This window comes from Syngnathus floridae, chromosome 21, assembly GCF_059516105.1.
Source record: "Syngnathus floridae isolate MCC-2025c chromosome 21, RoL_Sflo_1.0, whole genome shotgun sequence".
NCBI classification, from domain to species: Eukaryota; Metazoa; Chordata; class Actinopteri; order Syngnathiformes; family Syngnathidae; genus Syngnathus; species Syngnathus floridae.
This window is the reverse complement of record NC_142433.1, coordinates 6,120,012-6,141,310: the sequence shown is the minus strand read 5'-3', so window position 1 is coordinate 6,141,310 and position 21,299 is coordinate 6,120,012. Positions and strand designations below refer to the sequence as shown.

The 21,299-nt window shown below is 43.6% G+C and overlaps 2 protein-coding genes and 2 long non-coding RNA genes across 18 annotated transcripts; 1 reads left to right on the top strand and 3 right to left on the bottom strand.

Moving 5' to 3' along the window:
- Positions 1 to 580: 580 nt before the first annotated feature.
- LOC148380244 (H-2 class I histocompatibility antigen, alpha chain-like) lies at positions 581 to 6,213 on the bottom strand. Its single transcript, XM_088364801.1, has 7 exons — positions 5,966 to 6,213; positions 3,640 to 3,903; positions 3,220 to 3,498; positions 2,818 to 3,126; positions 2,584 to 2,689; positions 2,424 to 2,477; positions 581 to 1,896 (listed from the first exon to the last, which is right to left on the bottom strand). The coding sequence occupies exons 2-7, from the start codon at positions 3,701 to 3,703 to the stop codon at positions 1,719 to 1,721; spliced, it is 990 nt and encodes a 329-aa protein (XP_088220927.1). The 5' UTR covers positions 3,704 to 3,903; positions 5,966 to 6,213; the 3' UTR covers positions 581 to 1,718.
- A 1,064-nt stretch (positions 6,214 to 7,277) lies between these two features.
- LOC148380243 (uncharacterized) lies at positions 7,278 to 15,172 on the bottom strand. Of its 5 annotated transcripts, none has more exons than XR_015854879.1 (5): positions 14,522 to 15,172; positions 9,634 to 12,149; positions 8,483 to 8,889; positions 8,151 to 8,372; positions 7,278 to 7,931 (listed from the first exon to the last, which is right to left on the bottom strand). It is a non-coding gene; the product is annotated as an uncharacterized LOC148380243 (long non-coding RNA). The 5 variants fall into 5 exon arrangements; XR_015854878.1 differs by having other exon boundaries at positions 8,562 to 8,889; positions 14,522 to 15,169; XR_015854880.1 differs by having other exon boundaries at positions 8,151 to 8,889; positions 9,638 to 12,149.
- On the top strand, positions 11,803 to 18,400 carry LOC148380242 (uncharacterized). 11 transcript variants are annotated; one of them, XM_088364794.1, is made up of 11 exons: positions 11,803 to 12,038; positions 13,730 to 13,803; positions 14,062 to 14,128; positions 14,989 to 15,086; positions 15,186 to 15,430; positions 15,608 to 15,942; positions 16,109 to 16,205; positions 16,292 to 16,422; positions 16,550 to 16,646; positions 16,725 to 16,889; positions 16,979 to 18,400. In XM_088364794.1, exons 1-11 carry the CDS (start codon positions 12,018 to 12,020, stop codon positions 17,230 to 17,232), a joined length of 1,584 nt encoding a protein of 527 aa, XP_088220920.1. In that variant the 5' UTR covers positions 11,803 to 12,017; the 3' UTR covers positions 17,233 to 18,400. The 11 variants fall into 11 exon arrangements, with proteins under 11 accessions (XP_088220920.1, XP_088220921.1, XP_088220917.1 ...); XM_088364795.1 differs by having other exon boundaries at positions 15,186 to 15,502; positions 15,776 to 15,942; XM_088364791.1 differs by having other exon boundaries at positions 15,186 to 15,721; positions 15,776 to 15,942.
- On the bottom strand, positions 17,622 to 20,310 carry LOC148380241 (uncharacterized). Its single transcript, XR_015854882.1, has 4 exons — positions 20,068 to 20,310; positions 19,923 to 19,992; positions 18,907 to 19,120; positions 17,622 to 18,339 (listed from the first exon to the last, which is right to left on the bottom strand). It is a non-coding gene; the product is annotated as an uncharacterized LOC148380241 (long non-coding RNA).
- Positions 20,311 to 21,299: the final 989 nt, after the last annotated feature.

The window sequence follows — 21,299 nt, the reverse complement described above, 5'->3', positions numbered from 1 at the left end:
CTGGGGCTTTTCCTAGTTTTGTAGCCTCTGTATCTTTGCTTGGGGAGGTATTAAGGCTGCTGTCAAACTCAAATGTGGTCCGAGAACGCAAACGTTTGACCAGGATCACAAGACGGCGCTATGGAGCCACACTTTTTTTCTTCTTTTTTTTTTTTTGTATATATATAGTAGTCTATTTTTCAAAATGTAGTTCATAATAATAAATTGCTTTATTAAAGAGTCTTAAGGTTTTTGGTTTATTTCCCAAAATAACAAACAATGAGGAGAGAAGACTCTTCTAGTTTCTTGCAAGGAGAATAGGAGAGACGTATTCTCCTGAGCCCTCCCATAAACCTCACTTTTATTCACTTTGAGGTCACTAGGTTACAAAAGGGCGATGCCTTTAAGGGGTGGGGAAATCAGCAAACAGGCATCCATCCCGCAGTTGTTATGTTTCTTGCAGAGTCACTTGCAAGCAAGCATTTGCCGTTAAGCTCTTTTGCACATCATTTCATCACGTCATCTAAGCAGAAAGATCGTCTCCGATCGTTTCCTCATATCGCCGGCTGGAAATCAGCTGGGGTCAAGCAGAGGCAACAAGTTTTGGTTCCTCTGCTTCTGATCTTTATTCACACACTTTACACAACAATCACAAATGTATAATAAAACATAATAAGTCATAACAAAATATACTTCCTACAGTTTTTAAGGGCTCAAATTCATCCAGATATCAACTTTCATGATGCAACTTCCAACCGGTGCTAACCAATGACTTGATTTGTTTAATTACACAAAACCAAAGTGAACAAACAAGGGACTTTCAACTTGGGGCGGTCATTTTGCATTTCAACTCTCAGTCCTCAAATGGCAGAGTGGCAAGCTTGTTGCACGCAATTTCCTCCTTCTTGCCTAACTGATATCTGGTGAATTCCTCGCTTGATGCACGGTGCTATACGACAACTGTTGGTCAAATATTCAAAACTACAAACTGGAAATTAATAACATTTCATTTTGAGTCTGTGATACATTGAGTACACGTGAAATATTTTTTTTAGGAAAAAGACTTCATGAATAAATCCAGGTTGTAAATGCATGTCAGTGCTTCGAAGGCGTTAGCTTCCAGCGATGGCGAACTTCTCTCTCAGTTTAGCGTACATCCCATTCTTTTCCATCAGCTAGCAGTGGGTTCCTCGCTCCCTAACGCCGCCCGCGCCTATCACTGTAATAGTGTAGGCTTTAGTCCCATAACTGATCTCCGTCTCTATCTCCCAGAAGTACGGATTATCTTCTGTGATGTTGTTCGCCCAGTCGTGTTTCACTTTCATTTTCCTGTGGTTGCTGTCAAACTGCAGAACCTGAACGTCGTCAACATACGCCACCTCCATGTACTCTGGTAGCGTCCTATTTCGAGAAGCCGTCATGAAATAATTGAGCGGGTGAATGTCCATCCATCCATCCATCCATCCATCCATCCATCCATCCATCCATCCATCCATCCATCCATCCATCCATCCATCCATCCATCCATCCATCCATCCATCCATCCATCCATCCATTTTCTGAACCGCTTCGACCCCACAGGGGTCACGGGCGTGCTAGAGCCCATCCCAGCCGTCATCGGGCAGTAGGCGGGGGACACCCTGAACCGGTTGCCAGCCAATCGCAGGGCACACAGAGACAAACAACCATTTGCACTCGCACTCACACCTCGGGACAATTTGGAGTCTTCAATCGGCCTATCAAGCATGTTTTGGGGATGTGGGAGGAAACCGGAGTGGCCGGAGAAAACCCACGCGGGCCCGGGGAGAACATGCAAACTCCGCACAGGGAGGGCCGGAGGTGGAATTGAACTCGCACCCTCCTAACTGTGAGGTGGACATGCTACCCAGTGCTCCACCGAGCCGCCCGGGTGAATGTCTGAAAGACAAAAACAATTCATATTTTAAAAAATGTTGCCATTCTTTTTAATCTGCAAAAAAGAAAAAAAAAATTCCAATAATGTTATAGATCATATATTGCCTGATTTGAACCTTGTCTCCTGAATATTAATTCAGGAGGCAAGGTTCAAATCTTCTTTGCAAGTTGCATACTTTGGACCCGAATCTGACGTGGGGCCATGGTACTAGTGGTGCTAGGTGCGTGGAATCACGAAAGGGCTGAACTGGAATGCTTGGAACCGCCTTCCAAAGAAAAAGTATGCAACTTGCAAATATGTGACCCTTTTTCTTTCCCATTGAATCCTTTCAATGGAAAAAAAAAAAGCATTTGCAAGCCTGGTTGCTGAACAAATTTGGCTCATATCTCAGGGCACCCTTTGACGGGAACAATCGTGTGAGCTGACATTTTCTGACTCCTCATTGACACTTTAGCTTTCAATCAAACTTTGACTTGACATGGCTGCCTTGTTATTGTGGCTCGAATAAAGCAGAAAACATTTTACTTACCTAATTGTACATTTTCTTCTTCTTCTTCCTCTTTCCAAGCTAGAAAGTATATGACTGAAATAAAAGAGAAGCAAGAGGAGATTAGGAATGGTCACAAATGGCGCGAGGCAAACAATGTTCTCTTTGGATGTTCCTGACAGAGGAAACATTTGTCGCTCACCTTGGTTTCTTTTGAGATGCTTGTAGAGGACCACATCCACCAACCACATGGCTATCCCCAGCAGATTGAGGACTATACCCGCAACGGTCCAGGCCTTCTCCCTGTCCTGCTCTTTTTGACAAGGCAAAGCGTGTGCAATGAAGAGAGACACGTGAACGACTGTTGTCTTGACATCGAGTCATCACGCTCGCACCGCAGCCAATCAGACGTGTCTGAGTCACGACAAACGCTCACCCCGGATACGTGCGTTGCTCAGGATGCTTCCGGCATCCAGCTTGATGACGATGTCTTCCGGGAGGCCGTCCAACTGGAACACGCAGTCGTACTCCTGCTCCGCGGCGAGCGTCACCACCACTTTCAGGTGGGCCGAGGTCTGGAAGGTTCCGTCGTGGTTGGGGAGGGTCGCCCCCATCTCCACGTCCTCGTGGATCTCCTCGCCGTTCTTCCTCCAAAAGAGGGACGATGTCCTGGGGTAGAAACCTGTGGCGTGGCAAATGACCGGAGAAGAAGGCGTCTTCTGCAGGAGAGACACCTTGGGAAGCTCTGCCCGCAAAGATGGAGGAAAACGCGTGAGGAGGGCAGGAAAGATGGAGAGAATTTGTAGGAAAGAGGATGTGTGGAGAGAGGACAATGTACCGGTTCTCGTTAGGAAGACCCTCCCGTTTCTCAAGTGCTCCTTCAACAGGAAAGGACACTTCTCAGTGAGGCTAATCTTCATGACTTTATCAAACCCGTCCATTTGGTCCAACTTCAATTTGGTGATGAAAGCTTGTGGATGTGCTGCGATCCATGTCATCGTCTTCGCCTCAAATGATAGAAAGTCTTCTCCATCGTAACAATAGTGCTCCCAACCATCAACCTCATCCGTCTCATTGTCCCATTCACAGCCTTTCATCACCTGAATCATGTGAACACCTGAAAGGATCGCACACAGCATTCAGTGACGATAATCGGAGGGGAGCCAGCAGTGACATGTCTGTTTATTAGTCATGAAAAAAAAAATGGTATCAGCACATGAAATGAATTTTACGAGCGGGCGCTTGGAGGGAAACAAACCTCCAGTTTGGTTGAAGCGCTTTTTAGCGGTTTCAATGTTGCGTTTCATCATCTGCTCATTCATAATATTGATCGCTGTCTCTGTCTCCCAGAAGTATGGATTATCTTCTGTGATTTAGTTCACCCAGTCATGTTTGGCTTTCGTTTCCCTGTGGTTGCTGTCAAACTGCAGAATCTGAACGCCGTCAACATACGCGGCCTCCAAGAACTCTGGTAGCTTTGCAACTTGAGAGATCGTCGTGAAATAATTGAGCGTGTGAATGACTGAAAGACAAAAACAAAAGCGACACACATGATCTTGCTCTGTTTTTACATTGTGCAATTGATATTTTCAATGATTCTGTCTGCAGTTGGGACATTGCAGCACTTGACATGTTAGAGTTCAATGCCACTCGTCGGCCATTTAAATCCACTTGTGAAAAAATAAAAAGTGTTGCCATTCTTTTTAATTTGCAAAAAAAAAAAAAAAAACAATTCCAATAATGTTATTGATCATATATTGCCTGATTTGAACCTTGTCTCCTGAATATTAATTCAGGAGGCAAGGTTGAAATCTTCTTTGCGAGTTGCATACTTTGGACCCGAATCTGACGTGGGGCCGTGGTAATAGTGGTGTGCGCGGTGTGGAATCACGAAAGGGCTGAACTAGAAGGCTTGGAACCACCTCCCAAAGAAAAAGTATGCAAGTCGCAAATTATTTGAACTTGAAAAAAAAGAGGCAAATCTGAAAAAACAAGAGTTGAACCTAAAAAAAGGTGAATCTGAAAATATAAAACATGAAACTGAAAAAAATAAGACATAAAATGTTGAAAAATAAACTGAGGTGAAACCTGAAAATAGTTTATTCAAAAAATTGACCAGGGTGAAGCGAAACTATTTTCAACTCGAAAAAAACTTTCAAACAAGTAATTTTATCTTGAATGCATTGTTTTATTGTTCAAGTTTTAAGCTCACCGTGTTTAGTTTCAGATTGAAGTTTTATTTTGTTTTCAACTGCGAATTTAGTTTTTTCAAGTACAAACCTTTTGATTCCAAAAGCTTTTCCATATTTAATTGATTGAATATTAATGCAGGTGTACATCACTTTGATTTGTATCGTTTTTATTCACTAAATATTCCATCAGTTCTTATAATAGCATTGTGTTTCCGCCTAACTATGAGAAAACAAGTGTTCTATGTGAAAGAATTTTCCGCAGCAGATGTGTGAGGAATATTCAACAAGAACAAAAAGCGTCAGTTCAAAATCAAGAGCGTCAATTTTTAGGATAATGAAACGAGTTGTAAGCAAAGTACAACTTACCTGGCGTCACGCTGTGAATTTGCACGGCCGCAACAAAGAATGCAAGTAAATTCATTCCAAGCATCAAGTTGTTTGTCACATTTTAGTCAAGCGAAGTATTTGCTCAAACTTATGACTATTCCAACTGGCGGACGCATAATGACCGAAAACTAGAGCCACTTTCCACTGATTGTCAGGAATCTACTGTGTGGTGAAACTGGTTCTGAACGCCATCAACATACGCCATCACCAAGTACTCTGGTAGCGTTGCAACTTGAGAGCCCATCTTGAAATAATTGAACGTGTGTGTGACTGAAAGACAAAGACAAAAATGACACACATGATCTTGCTCTGTTTTTACATTGTGCAATTCATATTTTCAATGACTTTGTCTGCAGTTGGAACATTGCAGCACTTGACATGTTGGAGTTGATGTTCATCCAAGGGCATTCTTTCGCTCAAACCTGTCAGTGAATTGACAATTGTTTGTTTTCTCCTGGTTGTGGATAAATATGCAAGATTCCAGCGCGATGTCCCTCATCAGCAATTTAAATCCACTTATGAAAGAAATATAATTGCATAACTTTTGCCATTCTCTTTAATTTGCCAACAAGAATTCCAAGAACGTAATTGATCATATATTGTCTATTCAGGAGGCTATACAGTGTTTTTCTCTGAAAGATACAACTTGATTGCCGTTACCGCGAAATGTTCATCAGTAATTGCAAAGACTCTACTGTCGAACATTTCATTACTGTACATTAGCTTTTCCATAATTAATCAAATGCATATTCATGCAGGTGTACGTCACCTTGATTTGTGTCACTTTTAAGTTTATGAACTAAGTATTCTAAAAGTTATGATCACAGCATTGTGTTCCCGTCTCACTATGAGAAAACGAGCGTTCAGGTGAAAGAATTTTCCGCTCATAAAATGTTGACGCAGCAGACATGTGAAGACAATTTCACAAACAAATAAAAAATGCATCAGTCCAAAATCAATAGTGTCAATCTCAAGGAAACGAGTTGTAAGCAGAGCACAATTTACCAGGCGTCACGCTGTATATTTGCACGGCCGCAACAAATAATCCAAGTAAATTCATTCCAAGCATTGTTGCGTTTGTTCACGATGTCCGTCGTTGAGCAAGAAGACAAAGATGTGGAGCACGCCCGGAGCCCCGGACTGACCATCGGAAGAACCGGGAATATTCCCGAAGCGCCAGCCTTGGATTATTCTTCTGGACTGCCTGGACTGACCGGGAGGATCCTCAAACGCTGGTTTCTCTCTTTAAATGATTCCGAGGGGGCGGCACGCCTGTCAGAGACAGGGCAGCCCACTCACGGAAAGAGCGTGTGAGGAGGGAAAGACCATTGGTTTACATCAATTGACACCCGCCCCAAGGGGTGCAGGAAGGGGTGTTCGTTATGTCGGGCGCGGAATTCGGTGCGGCTAGGCAGCGGGGCGAGTTTGGATAATGGACGTCGTACGTGTTAAAAAGAAGAGGCTAGGCGGAGCAGAGAGTCACAACAAAACATGCAAGTGTGTTCGAGGGTGTGGAAAACTTCCACACCACATACAATTTCCGCTGTATGCCCCAGCGGTACTGCGGTGTTGTGTTACGTCATGACGCACGGGCCTCAGTTCAATACAGCCAAACGCTTCGCTGTCCGTCCTCTGTCCCATTATTACCTATACATAAATGAACTTTTTCGCCTTGTTGGATGTGGAAAAGCTGAGCGCCGGGTGAACTATTCCGTTTGTTTGAAGCGCTTTTAGTGTTGTCTTTGGAGACCTGCTCAACACTATAGCACTGATGCCCATCTTGTTTTTTCGGTGGTCCGACTCATCAGCTGTGATGCAATAAAAATACCCCTAAAATTAAGACTGAACGACTTTATTTGAAATCCCTTGATGTTCGGAGGGCTTCACCAAAAACTATCAATGTACGCGATTCCCAAAACAGCTATTGACCTTTTCACCACCACTGACTGGCCAGACGCTTAGTTATAAATGTGTCTTTCATATTTTACTAAATTGACACTGAAAGTATCTAGTTCGATTGTCTGTCTGAGTGCACACCTGAGATTTACTTCTCTGCTTTTGAGACTGTAACCAATGAGCTTCTTGTTGCACTGGTTTACCTGCATTTTTTATTGTTGAACAATAATCACAACATGAATAAAGTAGTGTCTTGCACCTTGAAAGATGAAGATATGTAATCATTGGATTTACCATTGACTTTTTTTTTTTCAAGTAGCACACCTTTGACCCGAATCTGGCGTGGGGCCGTCCGTGACAGCAAGCGTTTTGTTGCAAGCGTGTCAGCACCACCACCAACAACAAAAGGCATGGATGTACATTTTACATTGTAAGAATTCTCACATTTTTATTTCCTTCAAACAATCTTTAAAATCAAGCCAGGGTATGTGTGAATTTACTCAATCTGTAAAATGAAAATAATATGTAACACATTTTGAAACGATTGATATCATCACTATTTTATTATTTACCTGATATATTATCTATTTTTCTAATTTTTTTCAAATGTATTTCATACTAATAAATTGCTTGATGAAAGAGTCTCAAGGTTTTTAAAGGCTCAAAATCGTCCAGATATCAACTTTCGTGATGCGACTTCCAACCGGTGGTAACCACTGACTTGATTTGTTTAGTTGCACAAAACCAAAGTGGACTTTTCACTTGGGTTGGCCATTTTGCATTCCAACAGCGGCAAGCTCGCTGCACGCAATTTCCCCCTTCTTGCCTAAATGGTATCTGGTGAATTCCTCGCTTGATGCACGGTGCTATACGACAACTGTTGGTCAAATATTCAAAACTACAAACAGGAAATTACAAACATTTTCTCTTGAGTCTGTGATACATTGAGTATACGTGAAATATTCCTTTTAGGAAAAAGACTTCATGAATAAATCCAGGTTGTAAATGCATGTCAGTGCTTCTGAAGGCGTTTGCTTCCAGCGATGGTGTCAGGTTGATTTCGCTGACTGAATATCTGTTGAAGAGAAAAGTATCAGCAGACAATCACAAGTGAGACAGAATATGGATTCAATGCTCGCGAGGAGTGCAGTACAGATCGCTTACAACAATCTCACTACACTGAATATCTGTTTGCACTGCCGCTCTTTTTATTTGGATCTAAGGGAGGGGGGCATGCGCGTGGGCTTCGTCTCGTGAGCAAAAAATAAGAAGTGATGCACAAGGTCTTACGTACTTATATGGCAATGTCAGCAAAACGGTTTAAGCAATCCACATTTTTCTTCGGCTCTGAGAGATCAGAGACAGGAACGTGATGTCACGAGGGTCATGACACATGGTTTGACGCGTTGTTTTCTACGCTCTGTCTCGGTGGACGTTCTCTTTTTCCGAGTTGTCAGCAGTATCCTGCCTGACACAGCCGTCACCTCTCTCCTGGCCCAGTCGTAACCTTTCTTTTCTGTTGCACAAGATGAAAAAGAGCAAGGCCAAACGGCAAGCATATATTGCAGTAATATTGTGATAAGCATTCATCAGAGAAGGCATGATAACATACGTATGTATATATACATTTTTCTAACAGGCTGTGTCGTCTGAGAACTTCTGGATGTGGCAGTGTAGTAATAAAAAAAAAGAATAATAATCATACTTTTTCATGATATGTCGATTTTCCATAATATATACGTATGTTCACGCCATATTTGATAGAGTTCTGCTTTTCCCTTCGAATTCCTACATTATTTGACCGATTCCTTCTGTAGCATTCCCCAAGTATTCAGCTTCTTCGGCTTCACACGCAATTTCTCCAGAAATTGCTCGTTCTAGTTGGTGTTGGTTTTAGTCATGTTTGGCTTTTGTTTCCCTGTGGTTGCTGTCAAAGTGCAGAATCTGAACGCCGTCAACATGCGCGGCCTCCAAGAACTCTGGTAGCTTTGCAACTTGAGTCATCGTCGTGAATTAATTGAGCGTGTGAATGACTGAAAGAAAAAAAACAAAAGTGACACACATGATCATGCTCTGTTTTAACATTGGGCAATCTTGTGCAATTTCTTTCTTCAATGATTCTATCTGCAGTTGGAACATTGCAGCACTTGACATGTTGAGTTCAATGCCTCTCATCGGCCTTTTAAATCCACTTATGAAGAAAAATCTAATTACATAACTTTTGCCATTCTCTTTCATTTAAAAAAAAAAAAATCCAATAACATTATTGATCATATATTGCCCATATAATATTCAGGAGGTGATGCAGAATTCTGACTTTATTCTCAGAATACTAACTTTTAAGTGGTAATTGTGACTTTATTCTCAGAATTCTGATTTTAAAGTGGAGTCAGAATTCAGAGAAATCAAGTGAGAATCCCGTCACCGCACTTTTTTTTCTTCCCTGGCCCTCATCCTCTTCCGTAAAAGTCAGAATTCTCAGAATTCCCGCTTATAGACGTTAACGTCAGAATTCTGACTTTATTCTCAGAATTCTGACTTTTTGGTCGGAATTCTTAGAATAAAGTCAGAATCCTGTCACCCCTGTTTTTATTTTGTTTTTTTTCTCCTTCACTGGCCCTAATCCTTTTCCGTATCCCGTATCTTTCTTCCGTACGTAGACATGGGAGGAATATTTACCAAGCAAAAACCCAAACCCAAACCCAATGCGTCAGTTCTAAATCAAGAGCGTCAATCTTTAGGATAATAAAAGGAGTTGTAAGCAAAGTACAACTTACCTACCAGGTGTTATGCCGTAAATTTGCACGGCCGCAGCAAAGAATGCAAGTAAATTCATTCCAAGCATCAAGTTGTTTGTCACATTTTGGTCAAGCGAAGTATTTGCTCAAACTTGTGACTATTCCAACTGGCGGACGCATAATGACGGAAAACTGCATACGCGCGTCGGTGACTTTCCACTGATTGAATCTATGGTGTGGCGAAACTGGTTCTACTGGTAATTAGCTTTGCCGCCATATTGGATGTGGAAAAGCCGAGTGCCGGGTGAACTATTCAGTTTGTTTGAAGCGCTTTTAGTGTTGCTTTCATGACCTGCTCATTACTCGCACTAATGCCCCTCCTGTTTTCCCGGTGGTCCGTCTTATCAGTCGCGACGCAATAAAAAGATCCCCGAAATTAAGACTGAACGACTTTATTTGAAATCGCTTATCGCCTATTCTGTATGATGTTGGAAAGGCTTCACAAAAACTAACAATGTACGCCATTCCCCAAACAGCTATTGACTTTTTTTTTTTTACCACCGCTGGCCAGACGCTTAGTTTCAAATTAGTCTTTCATATTTTACTCAATTGAAACTGAACGTATCTAGTGAGTGTGTCTGAGGAAAACCGCAGAGGAAAATGGTAAAGAGCCAGCCAGGCTTAGGAGCTGAGGGCACAACACGGGCTAATTCGTACGCTAATATCAGTCTCGGATGCTCTCCGAGCGAGCGATTCGCCTTGCATTTTAGAAGATAAATATACTGCATATCGTTTGAGTCGTGGAAAATAATATGGATAATGCAACATAAAACCTCATTCAAAGGCTACAGTAGCCTGCTAACCATCTTAATGATGTGTTGGATGATGTACGTACGTATTTTTAGGATGAAATCTTTCCCCCATTGTCAGCGCTTAAATAGTGGAGTCAAGTGACACAGCGGTATTCTATTATTCTGCCATTGGGCCCGTTGCATTTGAAACTGGAAAATGGCTCCCGGCACGCCACTGGACACGACACCCCCTTGGTTCCAAACCGCCAGTGTCTTTTAGGAAGCCATCCTTCCTTCCTGCTTGCCTGCATTTAGCTCCAAAACGTGACAACCTGCTCATTTGACTTTTCTCGCAAGCAACCCCCCTGATGTGATGCGAAAATGTCGACCGATTGAGTGAGCCAATGTTTTTGATCTTTCAGTCAGTCGACGTTGTCACGAGCTGATTCCACGTTGACTGATGTCGAGTCAAAAACAAAAAAAATCAAATACTTTGACACACGACTTGGCGTCACTTGAAAACGTAGGTTGAAGTGAGCCCAAAGGTTGTGGCTCTTTTTTTGCTCGCTTCCCCTCTCTCCCATCCCCAATGAAATCAAAGTGGTGTCCAAAGTCTGGACAAAGGTGGCCCAAGTAATATCGTGTTCCGTCGGGCAAAGACGTGCACACGTACAAAGGGTCTCCGCGGGAACGCGCTCTTCCAAGGTTGCTGAGGAGCGAGCCAGCCAGCGGGCGGAGAGGAACTGATAGTCACTGAGATGATTCTGTAGCTTTGTTTTATGAGGTGTGAAATTCCAACATGTCCTCCTTTGCTAGTTCAAAGAAAAGACCCAACAAAAAACAGGAAAAGTTGGACGTGGACTCTTTTGACGTGGGCCGCACTTGAGTAAAAAAAAAAAAAACAAGCTTGCCTGGCCAAGTGGCAGGCAGCACGTGGACTGACTGTACACTCCCTGAAATGATTCAGCATCTCCAAACTGTTTGGTGATGATCTATCTCATGAAAGAAAATTCTTTTTCCTTCTTCAGCGACAATGCAAGAGAGCAGCAAAATGACCGTCCGGCTCCCTTCGACATGGGTGGCACTTGCCTGCATCCAGGCATCAATCGGCAACAGGCAAATAACAAAGCTATTTTGCCAACATCACAAGAAAAGTATCAATTTGAGAACCAAGGTTTCCTTGATGAATATCGCTGTGTCTGGGAGTTAAGTTTCGTCTTCTTTTCTCCGCCTCTTCCCTCATTTCCAGCACAGTGACGCACAGGTGGTCTTGGCTCCATATAAGGTCATTTATATTCGCCGTCAATTGGAATTTTACTGATTCCACCATTTTCTTCTTCTTGCGTGTGCGTGCGTGCGTGCGTGTGCGCGTGCATGACTGCGTGTGTGTGTGTGTGTGTGTGTGTGTGTGCATGCGCGTGCGAGAGAGTTAGGTTTCGTTTCCTTCAATTCCCTTGAAGAATTTTTTCTGACCACATGCTGTTGATGCCAAATGTTTCCGGCTCAGTGACGCCCTGGCCGTTTCATTCAAAGGGCGTGTGTGTCATTTTGGAGCCAACTATTGTTGAGTACACTGCCACCAGCCTTCCTCTGCTGCCGTCAAGACGCTGACCCGACGACTGCAAAGGAGAGATGGAACTTCAGAACATGCAGGTTGTAATTCCATAATTTATAGTGCATGCGTGCGTGTGTGCGACTATCAAAACTTTGGTCAGCCCTTCGGAAGCTTGATCGGTTTCTTCAAAGGCAGCCCTTACGCTCGGCCTAAAAAAAACAAAAACATCTTTTAATGATCATTTTCTTTCTAAGTTGATCAAACTCATATCAATGGATATTTTGATATCATTCATAAAGGCAGCCTCCGTTTTATTTGATCCTTTGAATCCAATATTGATATGAGTTAGAACAACTTTGAAAGAGAATAAAAAAAGAGATCTTTTTGGCCTCGTCTGCCTAGTGGCAGGGCCGCCATTGCGTGACCGCACCCTCTCAACCGTACATTTATTCTGCGTGTCAATCAATGTACATGAAAGCTTTTAAGTGGATACTTTATGATTAGGACATTCCGAAATGGTTTCATACACGTAAATAGTACAATAATAGTATAAACAACATGCAGAGAATATTGTATCAATATTGAAAATGTAAACATGAGTCACCAACGTTAGCGAAACGTTAACGTTTTTGTTTGGTTGGTTTGTTCATTTCGAACATGAAAAGAAATACAAGAAAAAAGTAAAAAACACAGAAAATGATAACTCCATAGTACAATAGAAGATCAAAAAAGAATAAATTGATATTGCATTATAATTTTCCCTTTGTAGTAAATTCATGTTTGTTCAAAAGGGAGGAGAAGGGAGCCTAAGCTTATCTGACTCTTCCCCTTGTAACTACATATGTCTTTGATTCGGTCAAGATTTGACCATCGTCAAATATATCAAATAAATAAATACAAAAGCAACTTAAACAACTTCACGGCATATTAGGGTATCCCGTCAACATTTTGTCCTTAGACATTTTTTTTTTAAACTTCAGTAAGGTTCTTGAGTTCTTCACTGCCGCTGTTCCGTAATTCCACACCTCTAACTGTTATACAATGTAACTAAGTTTGTTCTCAACAAATAAACATAAGTGTTCCCCTTAAATAAATTTCCCTCCACTCAAACAACCTCTGGATACTGTTTGGCAATTGATTATTTCTTATTTTGTACATGAGTTGGACGGTTTTGAAGTCGACTAGGTCGTCGTATTTCAGTGAGTTCAGTTTAATAAAAAGAGGGTTAGATGGTTCTCTATAATGAATATTATTTATAAGTCGTAATGCTTTTTTAAAATATCAATTTAATAAATAAAGATTGGATCTGTGTTTGTTTTGTATGTATTGTCCCACACCTCCACACAGTAAATGATGTATGGGAGTATGAAGGAGCAGTACAAGGAATGTAATGATGACTGATTTATAAGGTCTTTTACTTTATACGATACTGCTAGTGATTTGGAAATTTTTGATTGGATATACATTATATGTGCTTTCCAACTCAATTTATTATCTATAAGCACGTGTAACGTAGAACGGTGAGTGTGCGCGCGTGTAACACACGGAGATGCGACGTTCCGTTGTTAACCTTGGTTAACCAGGGACCTCTAGTGGTCACAATTGACCGTAGCAGAAGTCAACATCCTGTTGCTTTATTGTTATTCTCACCACTTTTTGTAACAAGGTATACAATACTGTCAATATGTCTTCAGAAGTCTTTTAACTTCTTTGATAACAGCGTACAAGACTGCAAATAGTCGAAGTTCTGCCATTTGAATTCACACCTTTGTCCCTCTTCTGGACTTAGGACCGTTCCGCGACCACTGACGACGGCGTGTCCGGAGGAGCATCTTTGCCTGTGGCCGTCGGCCAGTCAGAGACGTGAGTCAGCTTATCCATCACGCTACTCCAGTCTTTTTTTTAACGCTATTTTATGTCTGTACGGCGACCTTGAGTGCTTTGAAAGGCGCCTTATCAATCAAATGTATTGTTATGCTTACTCGACGACAAAGTCTGCTGCCGTTTGGCCGTTTGCCGTCCTTTTTTTCTGAAATAGCGCCGGGCTCGCCACGTTACATGGCTTTGCCTTGGCTGGCTTTCTCCTCAGCTTTAGAGCTCTTGTCTTTGTTTGTGTTCCAGTCGGTTGGGTTTGCCGTTTCAACGTCCATCTAATCGGAGACAAGACACCACACCGTGGTGGCGTTTGGTATTGCTCCTCTTTATTGTTCCTTGCACACTCATGTACACATGCGCTTTTTGTTTTTGGTCACTCTCTCACTCCCACACACACACGTTCACAGCGTCAAACGTGGGAATCAAACTCACGGTGTCGGCACCAATGTTCCCTCTAATTTTTCAAGTGTCTAGTAATCTAATAGTGTCTAATAAATAAATGAGGAAATACAGGAATGAATCAATCAGTCCAAAAGTACATGTACAGATGAATGAAAAAATAGATAGATAGATAGATAGATAGATAGATAGATAGATAGATAGATAGATAGATAGATAGATAGATAGATAGATAGATAGATAGATAGATAGATAGATAGATAGATAAAGACCGATCAATCAATCAATGAAATATTGTCAATGAGACCTTGAACTTGCTCGGCGTCGCATTCTGTGTTGTGTACAGCCCGTTCCTTTTCTGTCGGGCTTTCGCGCTCTCTCGCAATAATGTACCGACCGAGCCCCATCTCGTCCCATCTTGTTGCCGCAAACAAGGTCAAAACCAACGTCAAGTGGAAAGAAAACTTCACGTCACTTGGCTAAACACAAAATACGGCATTAGACGCACGCAGAACAAACAAGCTCGGGACATTCGTTCGGAGTAAGCAAGAATAGAAGGAGAGCACAAAATGGCAAATGACAAGTGGTTCGAGATGAACCAAAGCACCCAGAAACTGATCGGCGAACCACCAAAGCCCAAGGTACGCATCGGACGCGCACGCGCTTGACTAATGCCGTGGTCGAGTTGAAAGCATTTGCAAGTCGTTCGCTCCGTCGGGGGAGAGAGAGAGAGAGAGAGACGCCGCCGCCGCCTGTGACGACGTTTGCGCTCAGTTTGTTCAGATACGCTGGGGCTCCATTCTGGTGGTGGTCCCGACGCTCCTCTTGGTCGTGCTTGTCATCCAAAACATCGTCTTCTTCCACTTGAACAGGTACGCACGCACGCACGCAATGAACAAACACTTGACCGCCACAAGTTACATTCCTCACAAAGGATGGCAGCTTCATGTATACCCTTGATGTGTTCCAAGGCCTCAGGACATCGTCAAAGAGCTGGGCGCGCTGGTGGCGACTTTGCCCAACAGCATCCCGGACCACAACTGCAGCGACTTAGCCTGCCACTGGGCGGCGCTGCAGACCGCATTGGCAAAGCTGAAGGCAGGTCAGGAGGCATTGGCAGAGCTGAAGGCAGGTCAGGAGGCAGGTCAGACCGCATTGGCAGAGCTGAAGGCACGTCAGGAGGCAGGTCAGACCGCATTGGCAGAGCTGAAGGCAGGTCAGACCGCATTGGCAGAGCTGAAGGCACGTCAGGAGGCAGGTCAGACGGCATTGGCAGAGCTGAAGGCAGGTCAGGAGGCAGGTCAGACGGCATTGGCAGAGCTGAAAGCGAGTCACACTGCGATTTCCAGCGACCTGGAGAAGAGTCAGACCGCATTGGCAGAGCTGAAGGCAGGTCAGGAGGCAGGTCAGACCGCATTGGAAGAGTTGAAGGCACACCAGGAGGCAGGTCAGACCGCATTGGCAGAGCTGAAGGCACGTCAGACCGCATTGGCAGAGCTGAAGGCAGGTCAGGAGGCAGGTCAGACCGCATTGGCAGAGCTGAAGGCAGGTCAGGAGGCAGGTCAGACGGCATTGGCAGAGCTGAAGGCGAGTCACACCGCGATTCGCAGCGACCTGGAGGCGAGTCAGAGCCTGCTGGCCAAAGTCTGGGAGGAGATTGGCAGCAACAAAGGCCTACTGAATGAGACACTGAAAGACCTGGAGACGGACTACAAGAACATGTCTCAGGTGAGGTGGACATTTCAGGACTTAACGTCCCTCCCTCCCTGCCTCCCTCCTCTTACACACAAACTACTATCTCCTTTGAATAAGAACAAAAGTATTGTTGAAAGCTGCAAACAAAGTGTCCCAGTTGGAGATCTCATTTCAGTTCTTTCAAACGCTTGGTGCGCAGGAGCTGTCACAAGAGACCAAGGAGTTACACAACTTCAGTTTGGCTTTGTCCAGCCTGCAGCAGAAGGTGGTGGATCAGCTCACGCTTAGCAAGCAAGGTCGCTAGCGAGCGAGCGTGTCCACTTTGTTGAAAGCGGGCATCTATTTTGCGCTCTCACATGTTTTTTTTTTTTATATGCTTCAGGTCTCATGCCCAGAGCCTGCAGTGAGGTCATGGCGCCGGGAATGTTCCAAGATGGAATCCATACCTTCTTTATTGGGTCCGACAGGTTCGAGGCTTATTGCAACATGAACCTGGACGGGGGAGGCTGGACTGTAAGTGCCTGACCCCCCCCAAAAAAACACCCCAAAGTTCCCCTCGTGATGCCTTCCCCAATAAAGTTGGCACTTTTCTTCATGCTCGTTTGCTCCGCTGATGGTGTGTGTGCGTGTGTGTTTGCAGGTGATCCAGAGGAGAAAGGACGGCTCCGTCAACTTCTATCGGGGTTGGAACGACTATCGAAAAGGCTTTGGAGACCTCGCCGGAGAGCACTGGCTCGGTCGGAAACAAAGACACCCTTCTTGTCAAGCCTTTGTGGTTTGCGTGACGTGACGCCGCCGCCTTTGCGTGTTTGCAGGCCTGCAAAACATCCACGCTCTGACGGCCTCGGGCGCTTACCAGTTGCGGATCGACTTCACCACATCCGACGGCCGCAATTACTACGCTCTCTACGACGACTTCTCGGTGGGCCACGAGAAGGACGGCTACCCGCTGCTTGTGAGCGGCTACTCTGGAAATGCAGGTAGCGACTCCCGCCCGGGGGGGGGGGGGGCACACTCGAGAGCCTGCGCCGCCTGCGTGTGCTCAAAAGCAAGTTTGTGTGCTTTGCAGGTGATAATTTAGCCTCCCATTCTGGGATGAAGTTCACCACCAAAGACCGCGACCAAGACAAGTTGGATAGTATCAATTGCGCCGATATGTATAAGGCAGCTTGGTGGTACAAGAACTGTCACGACTCCAACTTGAACGGGGTGTACAAGGCAACCGGCACCTGCGACTTTACCAGTGCATTCTGGCGTGACTTGGGGGGATCACGGCATACCTGTCTGAGATTTGTGGAGATGAAGATCCGGCCCAGAAAGTGAGCGGCCAGCCGGCGGAGCCTGGGAACGGCATCCCCGTGGGATCACGTGGGTGCTGCCCGCCGTCACCCATTTGCGCAGCGCTCGTCAAGTAAGATGGCGGTGCGCAAATGTGTGTCGGATTTGGCCCGGGCAAATGGGCTCAAGTGCAATTTCGAATTTCACCAGAAGCTTGACACGAGAGAGACCTGACAAACGGTTAGTTGGAAGTTAGTTCCTCCAAATGAATTCTTTTTAAAAAGCAGTTTGGCGCTGTTGCAGTTCAAAATTTCACCAGCAGACGGTGCCAAATTTAGACTGATGTGACATGGTCAATCCGTCGTTTGATGAATCAAAAATTATTGAGTCGGAAAACACGACCTGTTTTGAATGACACACACACACACACACACGCTCACTTTTGGATCATTTTAGGATGTTTTGCTTTGCTATCATAAAATCCCTTACATCTGTTAGCATAAGGAGTGGCCATAAGCATAGGTTAGCTACGACTGATTATGTGTTAAGTTAGTGAGTGTTTTACAATGACATCTGTTCAAGTAAGGGTAGCCACCCATAACCATTGTTTAGTTAGGTTGCGTTGAATATTGAGTTAAGTTTCATTTTCTTCCTTTTTGCGTCGTTTCAGTTGAATATTCTCAAACATGGTTTATCGTTGGTGATTTCACAAGGTTGGTTGGTTGGTTGGTTGGTTGGTTGGTTGGTTGGTTGGTTGGTTGGTTGGTTGGTTGGTTGGTTGGTTGGTTGGTTGGTTGGTTGGTTGGTTGGTTGGTTGGTTGGATGGTTGGATGGATGGATGGATGGATGGATGGATGGATGGATGGATGGATGGATGGATGGATGGATGGATGGATGGATGGATGGATGGATGGATCATCAACATGTATTCAATATGGATGTTTTATTCATACATGAATGTATTCTCACGTGAGTAAGGACTGTTAAAGTAAGGGTCCCCGTAATCATCGTTCAGTTATGTTGTGTTGAATATCTTTGAAGTGTTTTAGTAGTTTGGTTGCATTTTCTTTTCTTTTCTTTACAATCCAAAAAGGTTTGCGACGGCATCATTCTCGCTTGAATGAGAAACGGCGAGTGGAATTGTCGTCGTTTCTACGAACAATTGAGATGTGTCACTTTTTTCCCGTATTCATTAAACTTTCTCTTGATAATCCTTTGATTTGATGATTGATTTTTTCTTTTCACGTGCATTTTACGATGTGGAATATATGAGCACCTCGCATTACATGCAGTCAAAGCTACAAAACAAACTGACAAATAACTCGTTTTCAAATCAGACGAGTAAAAGCTGGTGGAGATATTATTAAAAGTGAAGAGCATTTGCAATTCTAGCAAGGAAACACGAATTTGAAGCACAATTTGTTTTCGCTTTCGCAGATAATGATGTGGTGGGCCGTATCTGGCCCCCAGGCCTTGAGTTTGACACCCGTGCCTTAGGGAGAGAAAGCCGCTGTAAAAAGGACGCCGAGGTAGGTGTCAGACCTACGTGTGTCATTACTAGAATTGCAAATGATCTTCAATTTAAATAATATCTTTTTTTTTCTTCTTTTAAATATTTGACCAGTTTTTACTCATCTGATTTGAAAACGACTTATTTGTCCATCACACACACTGCCGACTTGTCACAACGGATACAATGAACGTAGCAGGCGACCTTACTCAGCGGGCCTCTCATCTCTGCCAGGGGTTATGGTGCGAAGAGCCACTTTCAGGTCCTTGCTCGGGCTTTGCCATTCCCCTCCATCTCGTCTCCTTTCCTGTCGCACTTTGGCATTGTCAGCTTGTGTGTGTGTGTGTGTGTGTGTGTGTGTGTGTGTGTGTGTGTGTGTGTGTGTGTGCGTGTGTGCACTCACACCATCGGGGTGGGCTGGAACTGTCAAGAGGAACAAAGCAGAGTGCAAAATGGCCTGAAATCAAAGATCATGTTCAAGATTGGAAAGCTGCTTTCGATTTTTTTTTCTTCATGTGAGCCTCATGAAATCTATTTTTATTTTTGTCAATGACTTGATTTGACTTTGGCTAGGCTAATTTGTGCACCACCCAGAATGCCACAGTGGGAGCAGACAGGGTTCCAAAAGCATATAATGATTGCCTCTTTGCTTGTTTTTTTTTTTTTTTTTTTTTTAGCTCTTTGTAAGTATGAGGGACAATGGTGGACGGCGCGCTTTGGTGGTCTTGGTTCGCCATGGTGACCACGGATTTAAACAATATCAAATTCTTTCAATTCCTTCTCAAACACTGCTTGATATGAATAGAGTGAGAAAAAGTAAGAAAAATGGCACTCTATAATATTGTATCTCATAGACGCTGCAGTCATTGCACAATTGAATGGGCGGAAGATGAATGATTAACTTGTTGAAGGGGCCTTCTGCTTGCTTTCTTCGACCACCAGGAGGCAGTATAAAAAAAGATATAGCTGTATAATGCTGAGTTTCCGTTTGCCGATTTTGTTCGTTCTTGGCCTTTATTGTTTTCTTGACGTCCACACACATACAACAACAATTGTATAGATATGTTATCGTTTGGTTTCATCAAATGTATTCAAGGGAATTAATCAATGAGCACGATAAAAACATAATTACAGAAATATCCTCGTACTAAAAGCCATTTCCCGCAGGGAAAGTTTTCTGTAAGCTAAAAAGAAAAAGAAAAAAAAACACCAAGATCATATTTACCTTGTATTCGTCCTGCATCAGGAGCATTCCAGGAGCTTCAAATTTGCGACGACATACGGTGACGTCATCGCTATAAATGAAATGTGTAACATCTGCAAAAGCGTAGCAGCACAAACAAACTTTTTGCAGCACAAACGAACGGTACCATTTTGGGTCCATTTGGAGGAAAATGGGGGGCTGGGTGACGTCCTCGCTAGAGAATAGATGTAGAATATCTACAAAACCGAAGCAGCACAAATGAATTTTTTTGCAGCACAAACAGGCACAAACGAAACCGACTATTTTCCTCCAATTTTGCGTGGGCTGGGGGGCCAGCTTCACGCAGGTGCGAATTTCAAGCTCCTGGAATGCTCCTGATGCAGGACGAATACAAGGTAAATATGTTCTTAGTCTTATTTTTTCTTTCTTTCTTTTTAGCTTTCAGAAAACTTTCACTGCGGGAAATGGCTTTTAGTACGAGGATATTTCTGTCATTATGTTTTTATCGTGCTCATTGATTAATTCCCTTGTTATCAATAAGCCTATAATATAGGCCATGTCCAAAGTCCGGCCCGCGGGGCAAATCCGGCCCCCGATCAGATTTCATACGGCCCGCAGCTTCGGTCTTATAATGTATTATCTATGGACCGCTTGCACTGTCAAACTGATTCTAAAATTTATTTAAAAAAAAAAAAGAAACTTGAACCTGTAATTCCTCCTATTACCAAAGGGTGGCAGCACCACCCCGCGCCGCTCATTTCTGGCATGGCGACTGCAAAGAAAACGAGGACAGTTGACGCTTTCAAGAGAAATGGGAATTACAATACTTGCTCGCTGAAAATCAAGGCAATTGTGTTTGTCTCATTTCTAAAGACACGCTTGCCTTAAGGATTTTCACCCCAAAGAGACACTAGTAGACTCAACATGGCATCACAACAGCGATTCTTCACGCGGGGCTGTGAGTCAAAATGAAATAGAAATTAATTACTACTGCTGGATTCTGTCCACAATTTAGGGAGCGCGTTATCTGCGCCTCACGGCAAAAGCCTTTGCCAATCACCTGTTATCCAATTTACTCACTGCGTGCTCGTTTGATTTCTTCAGATTTAGGAAAATGCAAAGACACTGAAGCAGAAATTAGACTTACACAGATTGGTTGAGTTCAATCACAATTCTTGTTCAAAAAGCTCTGTTTTCAGGAAAGTACAATACAGCGCTGGGCCCTTCAAGAGCGGAAAGTTTCCATTCAGAAAATGCAAAGTCCAAGGTTGTTAGATCAGTTTTATATTCAGTAGCACATTGTGGGCCGAGATTGATGGGTGATGAGTTTTCGGGGTGGGGCAAGTTCGAAGGAGAGTCTGCTTGCATGGGAGTGGTGCTGATTATGGGCAATTCGGT

What these genes read in the sequence shown, in the direction of transcription:
- LOC148380244 (XM_088364801.1), bottom strand. Translation starts at nt 3,703, where the DNA reads ATGAATGAGCAGATGATGAAACGCAACATTGAAACCGCTAAAAAGCGC. An exon ending in GGTCTTCCTAACGAGAACCG is followed by an intron (nt 3,127 to 3,219) that starts GTACATTGTCCT and finishes CTTTGCGGGCAG; the next exon opens with AGCTTCCCAAGGTGTCTCTC. An exon ending in GCATCTCAAAAGAAACCAAG is followed by an intron (nt 2,478 to 2,583) that starts GTGAGCGACAAA and finishes CTTTTATTTCAG; the next exon opens with TCATATACTTTCTAGCTTGG.
- LOC148380242 (XM_088364788.1), top strand. Translation starts at nt 12,018, where the DNA reads ATGGAACTTCAGAACATGCAG. An exon ending in TGGAACTTCAGAACATGCAG is followed by an intron (nt 12,039 to 13,729) that starts GTTGTAATTCCA and finishes TTCTGGACTTAG; the next exon opens with GACCGTTCCGCGACCACTGA. An exon ending in CGGCTACTCTGGAAATGCAG is followed by an intron (nt 16,890 to 16,978) that starts GTAGCGACTCCC and finishes TGTGCTTTGCAG; the next exon opens with GTGATAATTTAGCCTCCCAT.